At 40.7% G+C, this 26,164-nt stretch overlaps 1 protein-coding gene across 2 annotated transcripts; it reads right to left on the bottom strand.

Moving 5' to 3' along the window:
• Positions 1–4,933: 4,933 nt before the first annotated feature.
• Positions 4,934–8,646, bottom strand: LOC135166528 (uncharacterized). 2 transcript variants are annotated; one of them, XM_064128838.1, is made up of 4 exons: positions 8,220–8,646; positions 6,275–6,549; positions 5,666–5,882; positions 4,934–5,439 (listed from the first exon to the last, which is right to left on the bottom strand). In XM_064128838.1, exons 1-4 carry the CDS (start codon positions 8,459–8,461, stop codon positions 5,286–5,288), a joined length of 888 nt encoding a protein of 295 aa, XP_063984908.1. In that variant the 5' UTR covers positions 8,462–8,646; the 3' UTR covers positions 4,934–5,285. The 2 variants fall into 2 exon arrangements, with proteins under 2 accessions (XP_063984908.1, XP_063984909.1); XM_064128839.1 differs by having other exon boundaries at positions 4,934–5,412; positions 8,220–8,644.
• Between the last annotated feature and the right edge of the window lie 17,518 nt (positions 8,647–26,164).

Below are 26,164 nucleotides of genomic sequence, written 5' to 3'. Positions count from 1 at the left end.
TTTTTTCTGTCGAGTGTCAGACGATGAAAATTCCAGAGTGTGTTGTAGGGTGAGTGGAGCCGAGGAGTGAGAGATGGTGCAAGAATTTTTCGCATTTTTCAGATAAACTTTTATCCAGATGGAGCACTCTTGTCCCTTCATCTCTCATTTCAGCTTTCGCCCACTCTAAATCCAAACTTTTTTTCGTTCAAATTTTTTTCCACCCTCCCCCTCCTACATTTACACTTTTTCACTGTCCACACGTTCACTGGGAATTACTCGCTCTCGCTTTGAAGCTCTGACTCACGCCTGTTGCAATGTTGAACTTGGAAGAGAAATCGAGGGGTTTTCTTTCTTTTTTTTTTTCACTTGATTCACTTAGAAATCGCTGGCAGAGTTTCGGGAGGCATTCGAGGGTGTAGGCGGTCTGAGATTTTTCCGGTTTGAGAGAGATCGGAATCCTTCCGGTGTGACGTCGATATAAAACCTGTTGCTGGGCAGCCAGCAAATTTCGGTTCGATAATAAAGGCCGAAATATTTTTTCAACGATGAAACAATTGTTATTTCTTCTATCCCAAGTTGAACTAGAAAATGATCTGCAGTTTTAACAGTTAGTTAATTATAATTCTGGAATCTCTCAACCTTTCTCCTGCCCCATCCGTTTGATACGAAAAAAATCGGGGAAAGCCGGCAGTGCTAAAATTTCGCTTCAGCAATTAATCCGCGAAATACCGAATCTAGCAAGCATTTCCGCAGAAAAATACGTGTAAATGTGCCTACGACTGGGGGTAAAAACAGTGCAAGGATGAGATAGAGAGGGAGATGCGGAAGTGGAGCGTTATTACGCCCATGCGATAGATCATGTTAATTGCCGAGCTTCGCAGGGCACGTTGCCTCGTAACTTATGCACACGAGAGACGCGAGTAGTTGGAGGGGGGTGAGAGACTGGGGGTAGAAAGGGATATGGGTAAAGGGGTGGTAAGGAAAGCTCGCAGTTCGATGCTCCCAAGGAGGCTGCTAAGACTTTCCACCAGGAGTTGTAGATCATCTTGAATCTGGATGCATCAAGTTCAGATGGAAGCAATGTCTAGAAAGGAAAAACGTTTGCTAAAGGGAAAGAAACTTTCCGTAACTCTTCCCATCCCATCCAATTTTTTCTGATTTTTCAGAATGTTTATTGCAATTTTAACATTTTTTCAATTTTTTTTTGTTTCAGGATTGATCCGGAGATCATGAAGAGATCGGAGCACTTCCGGTGAGTCAAAAAAATTATATTCAATAATCTATCTGAATATTCGGTTTTCCAAAACTCCGATAGACATTCGCGACTACTTCCGGACCACAATTTCCGATAATTGATAAGCCGTCTAGTGATTCTGAAACAATATGACCCATTTTGTATCATTGTCCTCGAGAGGAATTATTTCATCTCCACTGGATTAAAAGAAGTGCCTCGGAAAATGAACTGAGAGAAAGTGAGGAGTGGGCGGGGAGGGGAGGGATATAAAGAAAAAAAAAATACCTTGAGACCTCGGAATTCGATCAGACCTGGGGCGGATGAGAAGTTCCTCAACCTAGAGACTTTATATCGACACTCTCTCGTTTTTCATCATCCCTTTATTTTTTATTTCAACCAGGGATCGGTTCCCATGGACACCCGGGTGACGCAAGCGGATTATAGATTAAACGATGGCCCGAGACAATTTTATGTTGCTCCTGTCGTTGTCGCCTATCACCTAGTCCTCGAACCTAATCCCAAGCAATTCTCATTTTCACCCCTTTTTCACTTGCATTCACCCCAACCTCCCGCCTTTCTTTTCATTATTTTCGTTTACCACCCACTGATGACGCTCAATCGATTCGAATAATTTCATTTGAGGGTATAGAAATGAAGGAAAATACTGTGGAAGCCCTTCCAGTGGGCGAGACATTACGAATAGATTGGGTTAGGCCTCCTGGGGAGCGGCTAATTAAACTCGTACTGAGCCAATTCTGGACATGGGTGGGTAGCTAAGACAGTCGTTATTGCCCTGGGGATATGACCTTCTTCATGCTTAGTTTGGAAAGATATTGTAGACGTGATTTGTGATTTGGTCACGCGAGGTATTCAGATACCCAGATGCCCTTTGGGGGTCTCACAAAAGGTAGTTGAAATGGACATCCATGGGTCCCCTGAAAATATCATGAACCTTGTTATATTCATGTCGTGCTGGACAAGTCTTGTCTTATTAGCTAGTCTCAAAAAATCCTCAACAACCATTGCATGACCTTGAATATTCGGTCATCTTCTGAATTATGACCCATGCAGAGGACATCTTTAATATTGTTATCCATCCGATGTGACATTCTTCGTAGTCAGTTTGGACAGATGTTGAAGAGAGGCTTTGTGATTTGGTCACGCCATCGATGCCTTATAGGATCCATCATCATGAACAACATCTGTTCCTTTTTGACTTTCATAAAATTATGAAGGCCCGGTTAGGGTTGCTCTCTAATCAGCAAATTCAATCAACTCTCGTGACCAATAAATGTCTAATCACTGGCAAGTCTGGAAAAGAAGATGGATTAAACACAAATATTTTGTCATCCCCTTTTGAATTATGATAGTTGTCACTAGGATCCCGGTGTCTGTATAGTTGGCAGGGATTGCATGATGGATAGTACGATGTATCTGGGTTATCCGTGGCAACCGGCACGGAATGAATGCTATAGTATACCAGGGCGCTAGGTTGGTGTGACGGATGAACGGGAAACCGATGCAAAAGCGACGCAGACAAGCGGCTAGTGGAGATAGCAGCACCCCTTCACCCACACCCACCCTTATCCACCCCCCCTCGCCCTTTCTAAACTTGTATACAATCCGCACACATATATTTGTATACATACACTGGTTTTGCATAGTTTATGCCACTGTATTTGTACCCTTTCCTCACTTTGGTGCTTGCTGCGATGCATATTTATGCATGACTTGTGTATACAAATGTATATGTGCTGGAGTATTATGAATCTGAATGTTAAAGCTCTGAGTATGAAACATCTGGGTAAAAATCCTTTCATCTGGTGGGGAAATTCATAAGACGGTTTCATAATCTGAAGTTTCAATGTACTTTAGTACATTTTCTAATTATTTCCGAGGGTTCGATTTGAAAAAATTATCTCAAACGCCGACATGCAGACATGACCTCGGGATCTTCGTGATACCTTGTAGAGATACGATCTTCAAATTTGGTCAGTGAAACGTTTGGTTTTTACCCGAAACAATATCCGGAATTAAGACGTCTCCCGAAGCCCATTTGTTTAGGAATTAAATTATATCGGCAGCTCCGGTAAAATTGGAGCATCTCCATTCTGGGCGAAGCCCAGATGTTCTTCAATTTCCTTTGAAGATCAACAATACCCCCGTCCCATTGAAAAATATGAAAAGCGATGATAGGTTCAATGCAAGGATGATGAAGAAGTTGCGATTAGAAGCAGCAAAGCATCAAATTTTCTCGAGTGCCTGGCGTCCTTCAGAGGCGCTTACCAAGACTTTCTCGAATATTTGTGAAATAAAAAAAAAGTACCACCTCCACATGCACATCTCCCTTTTGCAATGTACCATGCACTTGCACCAATACAACTACAGCCTCGCAACTTTTCAAGACCTCTACAGTCAATCTGCTTAACATACATTTTTTCGCTCCACGTACATTTTTTATCGGTCGCGTCGCGTCATCTCCAGATGTAATCTGATCATCGCGATGCTGTGGGGCCTTCAGGGTATGCCAATCGTTCCACCTGAAGTCGTCAATTTTTGAGTTTGAGAATAATTTGGATGAGCCCCTGCGAGTGCTCGGACTAAATAACAAGTGTCTGACATTAAGCTACTTAAGATATTTGGTTTCGAAATTCGAGTCACTTCCTGTTGCTGGTTAATAATCAATGATTTATTGGCATTACGAGCCTATCTTGTTATATCGATACCTCATAAAGACACTAGTTCGCGGAGTATTCAATCGTCTGATTGAGTAATTCGTCGATGAATCGGTTAATTGATTGATTCCTTGGAGAACGGGCAGGTACAAGGGATCCCATCATAATCAAGGAAATTAATACATTTATTCAAGTTCTGTTGACTGAAGCGTTGTCGATAGCAATTAGCCAGTCCACCCCATGGCCATAGTGACTAGAATACCGGGGGTTATCATGCCCCTGGCAATACTACTAACGATGCGTTCACGAACTTACGTTTATCGTTACTGCTCCCAGCAATTTCCGGGGAGATTTTTCGAGGAGGTGAGGTAAAAAGAGGTGAATTCAACTCCAACTCTCGCTGGTTTCCTCCCCCTCCTTGGAACGACCACCCTCTTCCAGAGTCGTTAACATTTCGCTTCATGTGATTCTGGGGGCTTTTTTTTTCGAGGGATGAAAAAGGAAGAGAAAGGGAAATGGGTAAACAAGAAGAGGTAACAGAACAGAAGAGCATTCTTTGTTTAGATTTTGTCATTTTGTTTTTCTTTTTTCTTCATTTAGCTCCCGGGTAATTATTAGTTTTATTTTTTTCCCATGGGGTTACCTGGCGACCGCTAGGAAGGGAAACCTGAGCGCCACTGGTGGAACAGTCGTGGGGTTGGGGGAAGGGTTCAGTATGCCCCCCCGGGGCCACGATGACCCTCGTCTCCAATATCGTAAGGACAATCATTGACAGACGTTGGTCTAGTGGAATCGCTAATGTCACTGGGTCTGGGGATTTTTTGGGAGGAAGTCCTATTAATAATTCCCCTTAAAACGTTTGAAAGTCCCAAAAGCGTAATCGTTCATTGATTCCAGCGTGTCGCATTCGTGGAAAAAAAATTAATAATTTGTGCTAAATACAGGAACTAGAAATGAAGGAATCAGCCAAAGTGATGGCAATATTGCTTAACAAATTACTCATTACCGGAATCGTTCAAATTAATTCGTTAACTCAAGGAAATTTAATAAACACATTTATATTTATGGGACATGATAACGTATTTGGAATTCTAGAACAGGCAACCACCTAATTATTCGCCACTTGTCAGGAACAGTTACTTCTCCAAGTTTAGCAGCCGAGTTTTCGCGCGCGCAGATCGATAGGAGGTAGTGAGGGATAACGTGAATATAAATGGTTCTTCTTAATTGCAAATCTCTAAACGTTAATAACTTTTCGTAAAGACGAGATGAACTCTTTCACATCTGTCATGTGCCATGAGGGGATTAAGAATTTTTTTTTTTGGCCGCTTCAATTTGGTAATTTTCTCATTAGGCTTTGGCAATTTTTCACACTTTCGGGGGTGATTTTCCCATCAATTTCGCTGAGGCTTGATGACTCTGCTGGCTGGTGGTGGCAGTTTAGTGAAGCCAGAATTATCGAATACAGGGAGAAGATCACGTACACGCTGACCAGCACCAACAGCAGCCAACTCCATCCATCTGTTGTCGGAATTCCACATGATGAAACTTGATGGACGATTTTTACACGTTATATTATTAGGTACTTTAATCAATTTTTCATTAGACGCTGTGATAAAGAAGAATTAGTGAATGCTCGGAAGCTAATTTTGTCTCAGTCTGCTACAGACTGGACAGTAAAATTAGAACTCTGGAGTAATTAAATTTTAAAAAATAGTCTAATGAGGGAAGATGACCAGAAATTGATTGAAGCACCTAATAATTAATGACTCACCTGCTATTTTTGTACTTGGCCAGTGATGGATTCGCTGGATTGGGCGTTTCAGTCGGAAAGTACGTGGCGCCATAGAAGTCTAGTCCACGACTGAGCAGCATAGATGTCTCCTCAACGCTCGCCAGGGTGACTCGTATTATCGGTGGACCAGTGTAGATTGTTGATGGCTCATTTGCATTCTGGGTGTCGCCCTTTAATTTATCATTGATGGCTTTCACTGGGGAGAGACAAAGAACTAGAGTTTGTTCAGGAGTTTGTGAGGTTGATTATTGAGTTCAAGAGCTAAGTGTTTAGCGATCAACAATGAATTTTCATGAATTATTCACCGAGCGCTGTTGGTAGAGTGGTGGAGCGAGTTTATTGAGTTTTCGTTCATTAGTTCATTTGGGGAATAAATTACTGGGGGGAGATGGAACAGTATCGAATACCGGGATAAATAGTCATTGATGATGGTTGATTAACGTTTCCGTGTTTCAAACATCGCGTGGAAAAATGTTTAAAGTCAAATGTCATCAATTATATTTAGTCTGTTTTATTCTTCTTATTCGGGAATTGATATTTGACATTTGTGAGTGATAATTAATTGCCAAATTGAGAGGATGTACTCACAGACAGTCGCTGTGTTCAATGGCAATCTGGTGACCTCGACAATCGAACGATATTTGTACAGAGCATGTCTTATGTCATCCTCCGGCAATTCTTCAGGTACATCCAGTACATAAACAGTAAATATCTTGGCTGGTCTGCATGGTATTGCAACTTTCTTGTAGAATCTCGCACCAGTAACTTTGTGAAAGCCTTTCTTGTAAACAGCTTGAAAGTCGTCGATGTTGCTGAACTTGAAGAGAATTCCCGTTGCTGTTTTCGTTAGCGAGAAAGCACCACTGTAACAGCATTACCCCTAATTACATCGTTATTCAGAAAATAATGAGGGCAGAGGTAAAATCCAATTGCAACACTGGATGGCAGGGGCAATTTCCGGCTTTGGTCGGGTACGATTCTACCCATTTTAGTTGATTAGATCCGCACGATATACTCGATAAACAAGTGAGAAAAAAATTTTCCATTCCATCGATATTATGTTTCACCTGAACTCGATAAAAAAAAAATACAGGGAGATAAATTTTGAGAGGAAATTACCCTAGTTTGGGATAAACCTGTCACATTTTATCATGGAAAATAACTGGAGAGGAAAATTCAATAACAATTCACGAGCAAAGGGAAAATAAATGAAAAATGTGAAGTGGAACTGAAATTGTTGAATTGTAAATTCTACGACTGGTTCCGTAACAATTGAACTACTCGTCTGATGACTCACGACTGGGACAACAGTTGATCCGCAATTTTCATCCAACGATTGAACAATTTTACGAAATTGAACGTAGAATTAGTTCACGAGATTTGAAAAAATTGTTGAACATTCATGAGACTTTGGTGTTGTAATTTTTACTGAATATTTCTCTCCGTGTAGAGCAATTGAATTAGTTTATTTCAGTTCGAATTATTCAGCACTTCCGATTTAAAATGAACCCTCGGTTCAATTTGGTCATCGCGACTCGCGATCGTGGAAATGATTTTCCGCTGAAAAAATGAAATTTCCAAAGTGAAAAAAAAATGTCAGTTAGGTCGTTATATTTTAATGGAGATATTTATAATCCCTTTTAATTGACCAGAAAATGGGTAGGACCTTTAGTGTCCCATCAGCAGCGAGTATTCAAGTGTCGTAGAAAATTCCCTAGAGGGAGCCAGCCAACCCCCTTATCAAGACCAAGTGGCGTGTTGAGAACATGCATTTATTAGTGCTCATGTGGATGAATAAAAAGGGGTGAGGGCACGTAAGGAGGGCAGAACGAGGGAGACAGAACTTCGAGGGAGTGCGATGGGGAAAGGGCGGTGGTGAGGATGGAGGGAGTTGGGGAGAGGAGGGGAGGGATAGTTGAAGTCAGTGGGTTCCAGAAGTGGTGGCATATCGTTAGGGTGAAGATGAGGAGGCAAGGGATGCCAAGAGAGCCGGAAGTTCATTTTCTTGTGAATGGTCTTGCAGTCATGTGCTTGCGCTTGGATGAAGCCAAATGATGATGAAGAGGAAAAAGGCAATTGTTGAATATTCCAGGGGGATTCGACATTAAAATCGAGATTTCGGGAAATTATTAAGCCACCGGTGGCCAGCCAACGGTCGCTTCCGATTCGGCTGATTATTATTGAGATTATTTTCATTAATTATGCACCGATTATTATCCACAAAATAATTTATTGCAGTTTGAAGAAAAAATTCATTTGTATTAACTGGTGTCACGATAGATTCAATTATGAAGGCAAAAAAAAATTTTTTTTTTAATTACTCATTTGATAATAGATGATAATAGAGGGCTTCAAAAATTAATTAACTAAGGGATTTTAATAATCTATGAAGCAATAAGGAAGGTGAATGCGTTCGATTTAATTAAAATAGGAATTGAAATTTAAAAAAATTTTTATCGATGAAATTTTCATGTGAGATAAAAAAATAGAAGAGGGATGTGATTGAAAAAACTTGCAAATGACCAGAACTCACCGGAAATTCATCTTGTCACAGATGGTAGCTGCTTTCTCCATTGTCAATTCATGACTCGGTGTTAGTAGAAATGCTCCCTTTGTCAAAAAATCATTTTCACTCATTTCCGAATCCGAATCACGATCATAATCTCTATCTTGTGCAACAGCACCCTCTTGATTGAGTCTCAAAGTTGAATTGTTCTTCGATGTTGACATTTCCTTGTCAAAGGTAGGACTGGCGTTGTGGTCCGATTGCGACATGCTCTTTTATACTCGAATGATTCAACAAATTAAGCTGATGTAGTAGGGATATTCTAAATATGAATACCTCTGGGTATTTGTAAATTAATCCAAAATTACTTTTTGAATATCGTTACGTACGAAATCGAGGACAAACCGCTTGGTAACGTTCGTCTTGGTACACTGAGCGCGCCTTATGGAACACGACTCGCCTTTTATACTGCCACATATATGGTAATCATCAATTCTTCAGTTTCATTTTGTCCCTTTTTTGTTTGTCGTTTTGTTCGATTGGTGGTGCACAGCCCATGAAGGCAAAAACGTTTGACTCTGCTGTTTTTTTTTTCTTTTTCGCTGCTCGTCTCGAGTCAACGATGACCACTGGGTGGGACGCGATGTCACGACCTTGATCATGATTTCATGAGATCATTTTTCCGGGTGATATTTCAGGTATTTACAATCGCTTGGATACCCATCTCGGTTGGAAGTGATGCCTTCGTGAAGTATTTTCAGTTCACCATTGATTATTCCGCGGATGTGGGCAATTTTGCGATTTTTATCTGAGTTTAACATTATCTAGATGTATTGGAAGATAATTGGGAAGATAATACTGTGGATAATGCTTTGATTGGATCCGGTTTATGCTCCGACATCTCTGAATGCCATAGAGAATAATTTAAAAATGCCAATCCAGCTCAATTTTGCATCGAATGAGAATTTGCGAATGTTCGGATGAAATACCCAGGTAAATTCTCTGGCGCTATTCTCATATTTTTTCCAAATTAAAACTACCCTCAGGATAGGAGAAATAAACACAAGTATCCAGAACTTTTAATCTCATTTTAATCTTCAATTCATCTCCTGACTCGGCAAATTGTCGCTTTTCTCTCTCCCCCAGTATCAGAAAATCTATTACGTCTCCAGGTAATGCGATTAAAATAACAGAGACTTCATTAATTACCATTCTTCAAATTAGCAATCGATAATAACGTCCATGAGGATAATTGGAAGATGTATACCTCACAATTGATCGCTCCAGGTCTTCATTAATCCATCATCCGAATTGTTTCGTTTCATCAAGAGTGATTACAATGGGTTTAATTAAGTGAAGTGGTTGTTTTTAAGTATTTGATGAAAAAGGAGAAAAAAATTGATGATTAAACGGGGAGGACAGAAAAAAAAAACACATTGTGAAGGAAGAAATACGATATCCGTTCGACCGTGACACTTAAAATAGACCCCGGCATTGGTGAATTTATCGTCTCATCGAATCATCCAATTAAGCACCCACTCGATCCATTGTCCGAGCTTGGCGGTGGAGGTATGAAATAATAATGGAATGTTTGGGGAAAAAAAATTGTTGATTGCACCACCCACTGGTGGGTGGGGACTTTGGTCAGCAATTGGGTAATTTTTATGGCCAATTGAATGGCTCAGGTCTAATGGAGATCATTGAGATCAAGGTTTGATGGAAGGAGTCCAAAATTGTTAACAACAAGGTCCATCTCGCTCTTAAAAATTTTTTTTTTCAAAATTCAGAACTACTTGTGCTTGAATTCTCAATGACCCTCGTTTCATTTGACTAAACAAACCCTTAATTACCGATAAACGCGGGAATTATTCCAACGAAAAATTTTTTTAGATTCAATTTTCTGTAACAAATAATTTAAAACATTAATTTGCGGTAGTCGGGGCAGTTTTGACCTGCGAAATTGAATTTCTGAGGGAAAGAAAAATGTCTCCCAGACACACGAAATAAAGAATCGGTTAAAAATAGCTTTTACGATAAACGGAAAGTAACGATTGACCTCGTGACTTTTTTTCCGGGGGAAAATATTTTTTCGGAAAAATTTTGAAACAAGGGCTGTTGCCAAGGGAGAATGAGCTAGCGATGCAACGGCACGTGACTTAGATCGATCCCTAAGCACACATGTAACCTCATTTCAAAAGTTGGGCTTGCACTGAGCGTTGAAAATAGGCCACGAGTCTCTGATTGCTTTCTTCTCCCCTCTTTTTCATCCCCCTTTCCGTCCTCTTTTTTTTTTTTTTGTTCCTCTCCCAAGTGTTGCCACAAAGGCATTCGAACACTTATTCCTCCAGGCGTTACTTCGACTCGGTGTCATTAAACCGGGGAGAAGAATTGTGGAATTGTGAGAGTGTTCGCAGAAAGTGGAATATTCAAATTACCGAGGGATTTGAATAAAATCACTTCGCGAATATCTGCTACTCCGGTGACAGAAAGGAGAATTGTGAAGAAAGGTAGAATGTGGACGATAGCAGGAATTAAATGTGATGGGTCAAGTGTGACGAGTTTGTAAGATAAGGGATAATTGTCGGATATTCAATATTAATTTTTGAATTCTGTCGAGTGAATCTTTTCACCTAAATATGCCATTGAAACTCATAAGCTTCTGATTTTCAATACCGTGGAATTTATAGACGATAAGAAAGAAGTAATTTCCACCACGTGGTCTTTGATCAGCTCTGATTGCCTCCACTTTGATGTACGTGAGCTCTAGATTACTCCCTGGGATTACACAGTTCGACTCTGCAGTGATGATTCCTCGCCCTCAGGGGTGGGTAGGAGGTGTGAGGGGCTGGAAATCCATGTCATCTTACAGATTTGTTCAGCCTGATTACAGGCCTCATTGTAAATCAATTTGCCCAGTGTTTCATCGTTATCCTGGATTTTCAGGGACGTCTCCGGTAAATTATATCAACCAGTCCAACCCTCAAGCCCAATTCCAACAGTTGAACATCGTCTCAACTTTAATCCCTACTCATCTATTTAATTAATCAATCGACCAATTAATCAATCGTTTCACCGACGATGTAAATGACTTGGTTAACAATTTTACAACTTCCCTCTCTCTCCCTCTCCTCAGGTGAACTACGTCGTGATCCTGAAAATTCCTGATGAACAATTGATTACATTTTTTCCTCCTATTCACGAACCACTCTCGCAAATATGAGAAGGGAAAATATCCCGAAAATCCCGTAGAAACCCATAATTCCCTCGAATCTCCCTGAAACCATATTCCCTATCAATTCGGCTAATGAATTCAATAATCCGAGATAATTGCACCCAATTAAAATCCTCAGTACTCTCGCCCCTCTCGTCCCACCAATATCATCAATTCCTTAATACCTTTATCGTAATAAAAAAGAAGTCTCTTCAGTTAAAAGAGATGATTATCGCAACTCGATTTAATATTCCAGTGTTTTTCCATCAAATTTGATCGACAGTCAATGAGTAATTATCGAAAATTTTCCATATGTGTTTCTTTATCAAACGGTAACATTTGTAATGAATTTTCGAGCAATTTAAGGTACCCTGGTAGCTCTTACCGTGAATGGAGAAATGACGGTTTGTCAAGGGTGTGAGGAGGTGACGGTGGTGAGAGGAGGGGAGGGGGTTGGGCCACGAGGGGGTATGGTCGGCTTTAAAATCAAATTGCCGGAATTAGCGCGGCGGGAAGAGGCTCGTGCCGAACCGACCGGCTAATTACTTAACAAAGCAATTACGAGCGCCTTCGTCCAATTATACTCGCCACACCCCGCACCCCCTCGTCGTGGGTTCACGAGAGACAGTGTGAGGTGATGTTAGCGGGAATGAGGTGGGGAGGAGGGATTGGATTTGAAGGTGGATGGCGAATGAATTTTGGCATGGGACTCTGTTGCTTGGGGCTGGTGCATTATGCTGGGTATTGAATGGGGAATTTTGGAAATGGCGAGACTCATCAGGAAGTAGGTGTTTAGTTAACATGGGCGGATAAGGGAGGAGGAGGGACTCTTCCGTGCAATCACCCTGATGCTTCTCTTCATTAGGTATTTATGGGGTGCATTAGGGGGCTGTGGTTGCTGGAGAAATGGGAGTTTGATGATGATTTTTTTGATTTTTCATTTTCATTTCATTTTTGAAATAAATGTAGTTGGGAGAATTTTTTTTTCCTCCCTGTCGGTCTCCACTTGACCCACCTCATCCCCCAATAACATTAAAAAAACAATTTCTCACAGCATCTCCCCAGTTATCGTATCTTCGTCTCATCAAATTATACATGTAAAACTGTAGATTTAAATACAGATAGCGAAGAGAGAGAGGGAAGTGATGGCCAGAGTCTGAGGGGGGTGATTTTTTCCAATCCATGGATTTAAGCCCATCCCAATGACACCCTTTCTATGGAAAGCCTTCGGGGGTGAGCAATTTTAGTCAGCTGCGTGGATGCCGTTCAATGCTTGTACCGTCTCTATTGATCGAAGCACCAGAGGGGGGCATAGAGTTACAGGCCACTGGCGTCAACCCCCTCCCATCTTGACGCCCATTGCCATCCTCACTCCCCTCCAACTCTCTTTTCAGCTAGATACAAACCCTCGGGGCAGATTCAGCTTGTCTGCACCTATCTAAAGTGTCGAAATACTTGTCAAAGAGTTTGAATAAATATTTTCAAAGTTGGAATTTTGCTTTTTTTTTTTGAAAATCGAGGTGAGATATTCGGGGAGTGATTTATTTGATGGCGACAGGGATTCTGAATAAATGGGAAAATTTTTCGTGATGTTCGAGGTGATAGGAGCATATATTCTTGGAGTCGTGAATCAAATTAATGGATTCGCTTGAATAACGCGATGAAAAACCCTCATTTAAACGTTTTTATTCTATTTTTTCATATCTATACATCAACAAATATTTCACTAACCCGACAATACGTCATTTATTGGGTGTGGTAATGATGTGTCCTTTTTTGTGTTGGCACAAATGATGGTGAATAAAATGTGTTTTGGGTAGGGGAGTGAGAAGCATTTGACGCCATGTAAATGGTTCATTTTTGTGAATAGACCTCGGAATTGATGGAGAGATAAAATGCAATGGTATTTGGTGGTTTTAAATTGCGATATTTCGTTATTCTTTTGATGTGGATTGCATTCATGATGGAGTTGATAGGAATTTCCGACTGAGGTGACGCCGGGAATCCGATTTGTCGGTTTTGAAATGAAGAAATTTTGTCGATTTTTGTTTGACCTTTTTTTATTCGCATGAAAAGGCTAATTGGAAAATCATTGATCTTCAATGACCCCTGTAATTATCCTATCAATTGATGATGCTCATGATTAATTCTGTATCCTCAGACACACAGCCACCGTGAAGTATCGAGAATGTCGATGAAAATTGTAATTGCATGATGTATAAAATTGTTATGCATGAGCATCTCCAGTCTTATGACTTATGCATCAAAACACACTATAGTCATTTGGAATTTCAATCGTCCCCGACTACCACGAGCAAATACTCGGCCGAAGGCCGGGCAAAAGAGGGATGAAGAAGAGAGGGATCGCCTAGAAGGGATATCAGATCGAAGCTGGAAAGTGGGAGGGAAATTGGAACAAAGGTGACATGAACAAGAGACCTCTTGACGGTTGCCAAGCGTCTTGTCCTGATCGGCTAGCGACTGCTATTCAGGAATCTCGTTACGAATTCATCGTGAATTTTCCGAGTGATTTCACTTGTTATGTCGGGGTATCCGAATGACAACGAGAAACAACCTGATGGGATCTCTAAAAGTCTTAAATAATCTATCCCTGAAACATCTTTCCTTCAGCTGATTTCACTCGTCGAAAGCCTGACATTAGCAGTTCGCTAATTTATCACTTTATCACGTCTCTCACCCTCATTCGTAAATACCCAAAAATATCAGTAAACATCACTGTGAAGAGGGAATGCAAATATCCACAACTGAACATTCCCAATTTCTTCTCTCACCCCCCAATGAACAGTGGGCCATTCTTCCGATTTCCACCCGATGTGTTACCCAATATTTCCCTTCGTGACGAGGACTAATTAAAAAAATAATAAGCTCTTCACCAGCATTGCAGTCAAATCATCCGAAAACACGAGTCGGAGGAATCGGCCAGAGGCCCTGATCAAATAATGAAACTCACCGTGTACTGAAAACCCCAAATCGAGCGGGCAAAATGAAAGCCACACAGCATTCGAAATCGATTCAGTTCGCCTCTTTGTACCAATTGGCCATCAGTTGAAAAGCGTGACTGGACTACGAAATCATTTGGCAAACTCACCCCTACCCATCTCTCTCATCGATTCCACTCGAAATAGGAATACATACACATGTCTACATGGGAATAGTCTATGGGTCTAATCTCCTTCAGCTAGGTACGATTCCGTCATTTGTGACGTCACAGGAGAGAGAACACCAACTAGTGGTTCACACTGACGCCAATCTCTATGGTAATAGCCCCTACCGGTTTTGGGCGGGTTACCCTCGATGTTCTCATGGGATTATAGTCTATGTATGGGTATCGAGTGGCCTTCCTACTTCCTCACGTATCAGGGTAGTGTTCGTCTCTCTATTCTAGCCCTCCCTTGGTTTCTACATTGGACCATCGTCTCACGTAGCAACCTGGCACAATTTGTAGATGTACAATGTTACTGGGTAGTTGAATCTCGAATGTCTAGAGAATTTCTGTTTAGAAATCTGCAGATTCGAATCTGGATCAGATTTGCCGGGAGGAGATGGGTGTCGGTGGTGGTGGTGCATTGGGATTTTCAATGATGCGGTGGTACCGTAGTTTGATAAAATTCGGAGGAATTTTCGTGCGATAATTCGGACTAGGGAAGGATTTTCTTCGGCTGATGTATCTTAAGTATTAATTCAGTCACTGGATCTTCATTAATTTTCATCTGTGGTAAATCAAAGTTTATAGAAAATCGATTATTCTAATATACTGACGGGGTAAATAACCCACAACATGCGGGCTCCTACACTGGGCTAACAAATTTCCAAAATTAGCAACGAAGTTAATTACAAGTTCCCAGATTCACATCTAAATCCAATTTGTGGAAAGTTGAAATGTTTTCAGCCCTTATTCGTGGGGTGAAATTAATTTGGAAATGTTAGAACTGGCAATTCTAATGATGAGACTGAAGACATTCCTCGTGGATGTGTTAAGAACGTGCTCCTAGATAACCCCCCACACCCCTGCAGATCGTCATCTTCTAGCGTTTACGTATATTACGTGATTCAATTTCCGGTTCTTCTGAAGATATGAACGTAAAAACTACCCTAATTGCAAACTGATACCAGCGGTTACTCTGTGGGTGTTGCATTACTCCACCCGATGTGTGTACCACCAGACTAGTCTCATCTCGAAACTTCCGGTGAATAAGAAACAAGTGCGTAAATGAGATTCGAGATTAAGGGAGACCGTGGAAAACATGAAATTCGAATGCTTTTCCGAAAACATCGTCAAGTTTGCCGAATTTCCCGTTTCTCATGGAGCCACTGGGGAGAAACTCTCAACTCACTTCTGGTGCGTGTCTTCGTGATACAGTATGAAGTTTCAGTCACGTCACTTGAGGGGTTGCTTCAACTCCATGGAATTACAATATCAGGGCAATTACCATATTACAAAATTTACCAGTTATAATTTTATTTCATGATTTTTAGGGGTAAAAGATACGTCACATTCTGTTTATTCCTCTCACATTCTATAGTTTTCTCTGTCTGGTCGGTGGGGATGAAAAATTTTAATAAGAACGAGGCCAGGTGGTTTGTCGAGATTACACTGGTGGGTCCGAGCAAATACTTTCCTCGACTACTTGAGCGTGAGGCACTCACCGTTTTCCCTCTTTTTCGTTCTCTTTCTTTACACCAGTTCCTCTTCCCCTCGCTCACAGTTTGTCTACAGCTATACAACCGTGAAGAACAAGTGGAGGGGGACGAGAGGAAAGGGTGGAGAGGGAGGGGGGGGGAAGCAAGAATAGAAGTATACACTACGCCTTCGTTAACTTACCTCTGGTGCTGTTTTTTATATTTCAAAAACACGCAGCCAGCACGAACCTTTGCACTGCTATAAACATTTTTCTTATCTCACCCCTCTACTTCTTCAGAAATTTTTCTAATTTTTATTTTCATACGCTCCCGCCGCCTGGGAATACAATTAATTTACACCTTGAGTGTTTCTTTAATTTTTTTAGAAATAGCCGGGAAATTATGTTTTGCAATTTTAACGGGTGGAAGTGAGGGGGATTATCTGATACATTCAATTTTAGATACCCGGTTATTTTCAGATGATTCTTGTAGGTTATTGCTGTTACTGTCACTGATGAAGGCAGTGCATTTTTTATATTTAAATTGATTCCCGCGGGAGATTGAGATGGGCTTTTTTTCGTGTCTCCACGGAGAGGAGGACTATAAAAAAATCGAATAAATGGAATTGTCGCGAGTTACAACGAGGGATAAAATGCATTATCCAGTGCAATCATCCTTGGAGGACGAGGCCAGGTTATCCGATGGCCTAATGGCACTGGGCATTTCCTGCGGCCACTCCCAGCAGTATCAGCGTAAGAGTTTTATGTCACTGGTATTTGAGGATGGCCGCACCCCGGAATATGAGGGATTAAAAAAGATAGAATCTATGAATTTACTGATGGAATTCGACAGCACAAAGTTTTCCTCAGTTGATAAATTCGATCATTGGATGTGGTTGTGTGAACAGAGGGGTCTTTGATAAACTATTGGAGATATTTACGTGTTGTGAAAAATCTACAAAGACGGTAACGATAAGAAGACCATTTTCATTCTTGCAAAATTTTTTCTTTCAACTCTATCATCACGCAGGTATATCACGAACGAACAAAGACGGATCGTTAGAAGAATTCTTCTATAGCATCTCGTTTTTTTTTAACTCCCCATTCCATTTCGCCCTTCGTCGTGGTATTATGGGATTATAAACGGGCTTTATATCCCCCTAAGCAGAATTCTTACGTCCTCCACCTCTCCTTTCATCACCTCCCATTTTACTATCCCGTCTTTTTTATTCGAAACATTTCTTCTTTCTCGGGGTGGCTTCTTTCCATTTGTGTAGTGCACGTTTTATCGTTACGTTTATTCACTTTCTCGGATTATTACACGTGTAATTTTTTTTTATTATTTTTGAAATTATTTTCCAGGCACTGCTGGGTGAATTGATGAAAGCCGAGAATGGTGGCTTTTATTATGTCCTGAGTGACTATTGTTTCTTATGGATTCGGATTTTAGAATGCGAGGATTCGAGAGAGTCGGGAACGAGATTTTGTCATAATCGATTTAAAATTATTTGCGGGAGAGCCTTGCAAAAATTTTTAAACGATACTCTGAGGGCAGATATTTTTCTTCTGGTGGTACTAGAGGTTGGGCCTCATTCTGGGGCCCATTAGGGAAATTTTTCCTGAACTTTTGTCTTCGTGTATTACATTCTGTACGCAATAGACTCCCAATTATCAATAAATCTCGGCGAAAACCTAGCTAACACAAATTAGTATTATCTAGTAACATTACCGAGTTAATCCCCGTTTTTCACCTCCCCTTCAGCGATCTCTAAAATTCCGACTAGCCCTCCCCAAAACGTTCATAATGTCCACTTGCTCTGGAAATTACAGCCTCACAACTCTCCATGCACACGAAACCCGGATTAAATTCACTCCCGATCTCAAGATAATTTCCAATAATTCCCCGAGATAATCAAAATAAACCGTTTCGAGTAATTAAACTAACTGAGAAAATGTCGGCGAGTTACGAAGCGCGAGTCTTCCTCCCTGGATGTGCATTAGGAGAAATGAACGACTCCCCGGTTATCAGTGTAAACTCCCTCGTCTCCTGGATGGTCTCTCTCCGCTACCCAAAAGCCCAACACTAATAAGCTCATTAGCGTGATAAACCATACACACAGGCGTTTCGTGTTATACATCACTGCTGGAGGGGACAGCTTGTGCAGCGTAGATCACCTGTGACGTCATCGTGTCAGTGATGATTTATCGCTGATTCCGAGTGATTGCGCTTGATGACGCTGTTACGGTGATCATTATGTAATGTCGGCCACGGGAAAATGGCGAGGATTAGATGATGTGGACCTGGTCTGTTGTGTAAATGGATTAGAATTTGTGGAATGGGTGGATGGGCGTAGGATTTCGAAAATTCCGGAGGAAAGTATTCGCAGAGACGTGAATTTTGGATTAAAAAAATTGTTACCTTCATTTTTCAATTATTTGATTATTTTTATTATCATGGGCAACGGAATACATAAAAATTTTGTTGGGAAAAATTACTAAAAGACTTGGGTTTCCCAGTGCGCTGAGTCATTAGACGGGTGGTTAATTTTTACGGCACAGATCGTAGAATTTACGTGACGAGTCGTACAATTTCAGTTCTACTTCACACTTTTTATTGGATTTTACTGCGCTGGTCGCTCGCCTTTCAAAACGTGACTTTTACTTCGCTTCTGGTAATTTTTGTTGAATTCTTCTCTCTGTGGACTGGCCGAGACGTGTGGGTCCTATTTAAATCAGTTCACACGCATGAATGAACATCGCGCGATTAAAAATTCAAATTACTCGCGATGGGTATTTTCTCGGTGAGGTTTTGATTTTTCATTATATGCAGAAATACATGAAATTTCCGAAACCATTCAAAATACCCCAACTCGCGATTTATTTTCGCGGTTGAAATTACCGGAAACATTTTATGAGCCTTGAAAATAGCCTCAAGGCACTCGATGGGCCCAAGTTTCGGTGGAGCGGAGGCCGCAGGAGTTTACACAAACCCGTGACCATGTGAGCGTGTAAAAGTAAAGGGGGTGGGTGGAGTGGGGTTAGGTATACCCCCACACCCATCGCATTGTTCCAAACGCACAGCGCGCGTCAAACTCAAAGCTCAAACAGGAAATGTACGACTCGTCGAGCGCAACTTCCGGTTTTACTTCTCCCTCACTGATGTTTCTTCATTGCGTAGGGTCACGTATATCCCAGTCTCCATGTTTCATTTCAGAAGTGCATTCTACCGTTACCCCAACAAGTCCCTTTGTTTCAAATACCCCCATTACATTGGGTGCCATCATCAGTAAAACATAAACCTCTTTGTCGTCAATTGTTAACATCCGCCATCTTGATGGATCGTTTCTTTCCCTTCTTTATCGGGTAGTGGTGTAATTTGGGGGAAGAATCTAGATGATGTCTCAACGGAATTTGTGTTTCCGGATGATAGCATTGTAATCGCTCGAATCCATGTCAAGATTATCATTTTTTTTCGATCGACTCGTGATCTCAACAGTCGAAAATATTTTTTTTTCACGTCATTCGCGACTTGGCAACTAATCAATTCAATTTATTGATGATTGGATGAGTTTCGCGGGCAACAAATGGCGAAAAAAAATGGAAAAATATCATGCGGCAAGGGTGAAGGGTTCGTATGTCATTGATGACAGTCAACACTCGACATTTGCCTCTTCATCTGCAACTCATAATATCCAGCAGTCGGAAAAAAATGAAAACGTTTTCGATTTTTTTAAACCTCTTGATGTATCGTCCATTAATCACGACGAATGACCTGTCAAGGGTTTTTATTCAACGGCTGAATAAATAACCAACTTATCCATTTTGAAAAAAAAATGTCTCCGTAAGGTAACAGCCAAGCAGTCATAACATCGGGGGGATATGGTGGCGTGTCGGCGCGCCCTAAAACTCAAATGAAAATTGACTCCCCCTTGTATATGAACACGCATATGCACGCGTCCCTCAGGGAAACGCACCCTTTATCGTTTTTTCACCGCCCTAAAAATACAAAATAGGAATAACAATGAAAAAAAACTGTGTCATCTCCACTCTTTATTGGGCTCAAACCGAGTGTCATTTTTCCCATAAAATTTTCTAGGATTGAATTTTCAGGGCAAAACCTAGAGGAAATACAAAAATAAATGAAACTTTCATTCGTCATAACATAGATAATATCTATAACTAATAATAACAGTCATTGCTAATAAATGATGCATTTGTTTTCAACTAGAATTTTTATGGTGACAAAAAGTGATAAACTTTAAGGAAAACCATCAAAGTAAAGCTTCATCCCCCTATGCCCTAAAATTTCAAATTCTTTTCCCTCAATTTCACTGTATTTACATTATTTATTCTAACAATTGATCATCACAAGTCATCACACATAGATCCACCCGCATAACTCATAAAATCATAAATTCTGGGCCATTTTCAATGTGAATTAGAGAACCGCAGAATTTCGCAACTACACAAATTCAGAAAGACCCAATTAAAATTGATGACCCCCCCCCCTCCCTCCCTCGATCGTAAATAACTCACGTTGAGGGACAAGAGGAAACAGTGCACACCCATATGTAAAGAATAAGAAGAAGACAGATATGGCAATAAACAATTACTTAAGTCACTGTTACACGTGGCACACCCACGCATTAGCCAGAGTAGCCAGTGAGGCGCACCCATTCTAGGTGTATGTATAACCATTCGGACGTTTTACTGGGTTGGGCCACTGAAGGTTCTCTCCATTAGCTGAGTTATCGAGACTTCAAAACTCACGTGACTCATCAATGCCCCATAGAGATGCACTCATACAGCTGATCATTGCCATCAATTAAAACAATTTCCCGGAGAGTTTCACTGACAATTACGTCATTCAACTAGATTAACTGTTGTTTGTCACATTGGAAAATATTTATCATTATTGCTGATGATTAAAATATGAATTTCATGAACGACATTTCATTAGTCGATGAATTGGCGAATTAATTATGTAGATGATAGGCAGTTATTGATGGAAATGATTAAATTACTCAGAATAACCCGGATAATTGTGGAAAATCAATCGATAATTAATTAGTCCACACATCGATGTTAAATTGTTTTCTTATTTTCTCTCTTTCATCAATCATCGGGAAATTGTTCCACTTTTGCAATGTGTTTTCTTTCAGAATTTCTTGGGAAATGTTTCAAGTGGTTCTGTCCATTGGAAAAGTTGGAGTGGCTAGTGAACCGCTTCGGAGTGGACTGATCAATCAATTATTCTCGATTCCACCCTCACCCAACCCCCTCCGTGTGTTTCGAAATCGAGAAGTCTTCTCTCTTGATGGTTATCTAGGAGGGGGAGGGAGAGGGAGAGAGAACCTCGTGAATTCGATGCACCTGAGCCGGCTCGTTATCCCTTTGTGTCCCTTCATCTCTATTTGTGAGGATTAAGCAATGGCAACTGGTGCATGTGCCGGCATTAAGTGCTGCTTAATCAAAAATCCCAGAGCTTTTTTCTCTAGGAGATGGTGCTGTTGTTCTTGATACCACTCACTCCAGTACTTCTTTGGGGATGTTCAGCAGCGATTGCCGAAATCCCTCCAGGGGTATTGTTAGGGTGCCTCTAGGACTTGAGAGAATATATTCCTGAATTTAGAAGAGATAGGGAATTATTATTTTATATAATAATTCTTTTTACACAGGAAATTCTGACCTCCGAAAGAGGCTCTCGAGGACAGAGTTACCCGGTCAGTCAAGTGATACTCCTGGGGATGATGCCCTTAATAATTTCACTTTCTGAACATGTGATTTATTTGTCTGAAAAAAAATTGGAAATTGAATTTTACGGCCAGGTACGTCAGACAACTGTCAAGACGTTCACCCTAATAGATCGATCATAGGGCTCAGGAAGATTTTAGTTGCTCCCTAGTAAGCGAGTGAGCCCGTGTAGGAGCAACCCCAAGGCGCCTCAATCATTCCCCAGAAGTCAATCTTCATTACAAACCCGAAACTCAGGGAATTGTGCTTGGGGTTGGGCCCATATCAAGATAGCGATACGTCTAACGTGGAACGAGCCCTTCTGGTTAAACTGAGAAGATATCACAGCCCTGACCCCTCTCTCCCACTCTTCGGGGATCATCCACTGCCTTTTCGGTCTAATTGTTCGCGGGATGGGTATAAAAATCCATTCCTACCTTTTTCATTGTACTCATTCTGCTTCTTTTCGTCTTCTTGCCAAGTGGATTTGCCATCACGCGAAGTTGCGTGTCGTTCTCGCGTTACTTCCGGTCAGTTGGGCTTCAATGAAAGTCAGTCCTAAGTTGATTAAAGAGGAGAGGGAGAGTTAATGGTTGTCATTATTGGATTTACAAGTAAATCGATGAGAGGGGGAGAGAGAGAGCGACAGATTTATTCTCCTCACTAATGAATATTGTCTTACGTGATTGGTAGCGCCAGCAGAAATCGCGACAAATATTATTCGCATCGATAATTTTTCTAGCGATCTCTGCTGACGAGATTCTACGCAATTTACTACTCTAGTTGGAAATGAATAATTTTAAATATCCAATTACCCCGGTGCAGGATATCGCGAGATATTCGTCACGTAATTTTCGATGAATTTAATTCCATGGGAAAATAATAGCCAATAGACCGACGATCGGTAAAGATATCAGAAATCAAATAGACTATTTTTAATGAGTGCCACACCCCGGAGTTTTCCGTTAATGAAACAGCAAATACAATGAGTTTACACATCGTCGACATGAACCGACACCCCATACACTCTCTCCTTTCCACCCACCTCCATGAACACAAAATGGCGTTTCCATTACAAGCCCCATTGTCCTGTGGGTGACGGTAAAACTTCATTACGCAGCCAACACCGTACAAACATATATTATCCCACAGTCTACCTGCAGTTTACCCATAACGTTTTGTTGCAATTGTTGAAAATTGTGAAATCCTTGTCTGGGCAAATTTTGACAACAAATAAAGTAATTAACCGAATTATGGCAGCCATTATCAATTATTCTGCGCCCCGATTTTTCGGGCTTTCAACAATTTTCGTCAGAAAGACATCATTAGACTTCATATACATTCCAAGATATTTATTCACTGTATTTGCGAATAATTCAACATCCTTAAACCCTCTAATAGATATTCCCTCATCCCTCATCGGTTATGAAACGTTTTTATGATCCCTCCCCAAACTTTTATATCATTTTAGTACCGCAGGAGGAATTAAACTGTCGTAAGAGGGAAGGGAACTTCTTTCTTATTCTTTAACACCTGAAAAAAAAATTCAATATCTTCGGTTGTCTCGTAAAAACTTTCTCATAATCGCTCCAAAAATTATTACAGTATAAATATGTCCTCCTTAATTGAGCATTACCATTTTCAATTGAGTCATAAAAATGTAAAAACAACTTCAATCACTGCACAGAGGCAGTCAACAAAAATATTAAAAACATCTGGGATTTCAAGGGAAAATATCGAGAGATTTTTCTCGACCTGACAATGCTCAGTGACAATAATTTTCTGGCATTTTTCCTCTCCATGAATAATCATCGAGACGTCCTCGTTCCAGACGAATTGTATGCAAAATATCATGAATAAATTCTTCAGAAAATCGACGTCGGCACGATAAAATCAAAAAACAATCATTCTCGCGTTGAAGTAGGTCAGGTCAGGAATAAAATTCCCGTTGAAATCGACAGATCCGAACAGTTCTACCCGAAAATACGTTATTATCAGCTGGCACGTGATTCTGGCGAGGGCCACGTGCACAGGACAGATGGCACGTTCATGGGTTTTAATACGAACACCTTGCCAAAAAGCCCTCGCATAATCATTCCACTCGCTGTCTGCTAATGGCTATCCATGCAGTTGTCACTGTGTCCTTAAGAGTCAATGATAATTGAGGTTTCATGAGTTGGACTTAATTATCAGTCGTCGGAGCGAATTTAAACTGTTTATGTCATCGTTATTCCACCGGAAAAAGCCCGAGAAAATTTTTGAATGAAATTTTGAAAAAATTAAAGGGCAGGACAACATTAATTTTGTTTTTATTCAATCTAAGAACATTGTTTTCCACTTTTTTACAAATCGCACGATTGAACTGTTGTCAGATCTTTTAAAATTGTTCGTTAAAACATGAATGCGTTCGTTACTCATATTTCATCATTAAAAGAATTTATCAATAGCCTTGTTAAGATCCCCCATTTGCTCCCCAATCAATACGACATTCGGTTCCACTCGTTATAGTAAATACTCTGTGCTTGAAATTTCCCACACAATTTTTTTTTTTTCATCCACTTTTTTTCCTCTTTCGCTGTATTTTTTCATTTGTATTCTCATCGCGTCTAACGAACCGTCATGCCCAATCTATTGAAACATCAGCTGGTCATGCGGGCAGATGGTTATCCTATTTTGAATCTAAAACTTTTTTCGTATGTCGAAAAATTGGGGATAAAAAATGCTATTCGATGAAACTGTGGAATTAAAATAGCAGAAAGAAATGAAAAAAGTTGGTACCTACTGAGTATCCCATTAAAACTCGACTGAATATTATTTTTATGTTTCCCGGGGGAATAATGTTTCACATTCAACTTTTTAATTGAAAATTAAAATGTCATATTTTCGCATTTTTAAAAATTCAAGAACACCATTTGGAATCAAAGACATTCTGTTGAATTTATAATGCACATGAGAGTATCAAATGCTCCAAATAATGGAGGAAAAATTATAAAATTATCTAACAGTCTCTGTCATACCAAAGATTCCGTGGCTGCAGCTCCGCGGAGGATCAACAGAATCATAAACACCAAAAACCTCGAAATTCCGGGGTTAATGAACAGTGCCAAACGGCGATAAAAAATCCAGTGGATGGTTGTACATCACCAGGAAAAAGTGGCAAAAAATGAGGTCGAGAGGGCAGGAGGTTTTAATTAAAAGCAAAAGCTGTAGAAGGGGCAAAAATGGGCGAAGGGGGCATAGTGGGGAGGTTTTGAGATCGTGCTAGTGGGAAATTGCACGGATGTTGGAATGAAAGAGAGAGAGACGAGTGAACGAGGGGGTTAAAGAGATGAGGGGTGGTGAGAGATACCACGGGGGAGAGGGAGTGAAATGAAACCAAGAGCGGATTCGCAAACAAAGTGACAGGGTGAGTTACAACCCCCAGAGTACTTGGAAAATCTAGGTTGCCACTGAATATTCCATAGGTCGGTACACGCACGTAGTGTCAGATGATACTGTTTGCGTGCGTGTCAAAGTCTTCTCTCATACCCGCACCTCATCCCCCAGTCGCCTTTTGTTGAATCTTACACTTTATTGGGGGGTTGAACAACTGCGCGGGGAATTACAGCCAATTATACGATTTTTTAAATCGTGAATGGAGATGTTTCCATTTTTCCAATATTTTTTCCACGAGCTATCACGTTTTAATCTATTGACAGCCCAACAAGCGACCAATACCGCACCTCCGGAAATTTTCCCAAGTTTTTTTTGTCAAATCTCAACTTGAAAAAATTAAATATCCGACGATTAAATCTCATATCTCGGTGAGACAAACGGGAAAAATATGAGAAGGCAATATATGGATAGGGACTGTCCATGGTTGGCAACGGGCGTCGCCAACGTAAATTGATATCGAGAACAAAATGGCTGTTTGAACAGGTGACTCGACAGCTGTTGCTTGGAAGAGCCTTTATTCCACCCCCTCTTCTCCCCTGAACGTATGTACACACAAATGCATACATTTTCCCTCTCTCGATGCATCGCCATATAACCCTCCTCCCCACCCCCCTGCCCCGGTGTATTTGCTTACGGTATATAACAACTAGGTGTACCTGACAACGTCACTGGGCACGTGCCCACATTTCTTCCCCCATGAGTCCACATTCTAGTGTCACGTACTTTATACGGGGGTTTTCCCTCATTTTTGTAATAGAAGGACAAAAAAATTATTATTTTATGAGGTGTGTCGTGATGGAGAACGAAAAAGTACAAATAACAGTATTTCTGTGATCCCTTCTTTTGTGAGGGCTGTGATTTTTCGGGGGGAATGCAAAAAAATATTTGTAAACATTAATTAATGTGTGTATGATGATGTTTGTGGTGGTTAGGGGAGCAAGATTGCGATGTGA

This window comes from Diachasmimorpha longicaudata, chromosome 10, assembly GCF_034640455.1.
Source record: "Diachasmimorpha longicaudata isolate KC_UGA_2023 chromosome 10, iyDiaLong2, whole genome shotgun sequence".
Lineage (NCBI taxonomy): Eukaryota > Metazoa > Arthropoda > Insecta > Hymenoptera > Braconidae > Diachasmimorpha > Diachasmimorpha longicaudata.
This window is presented reverse-complemented; position numbering and strand designations above follow the sequence as displayed.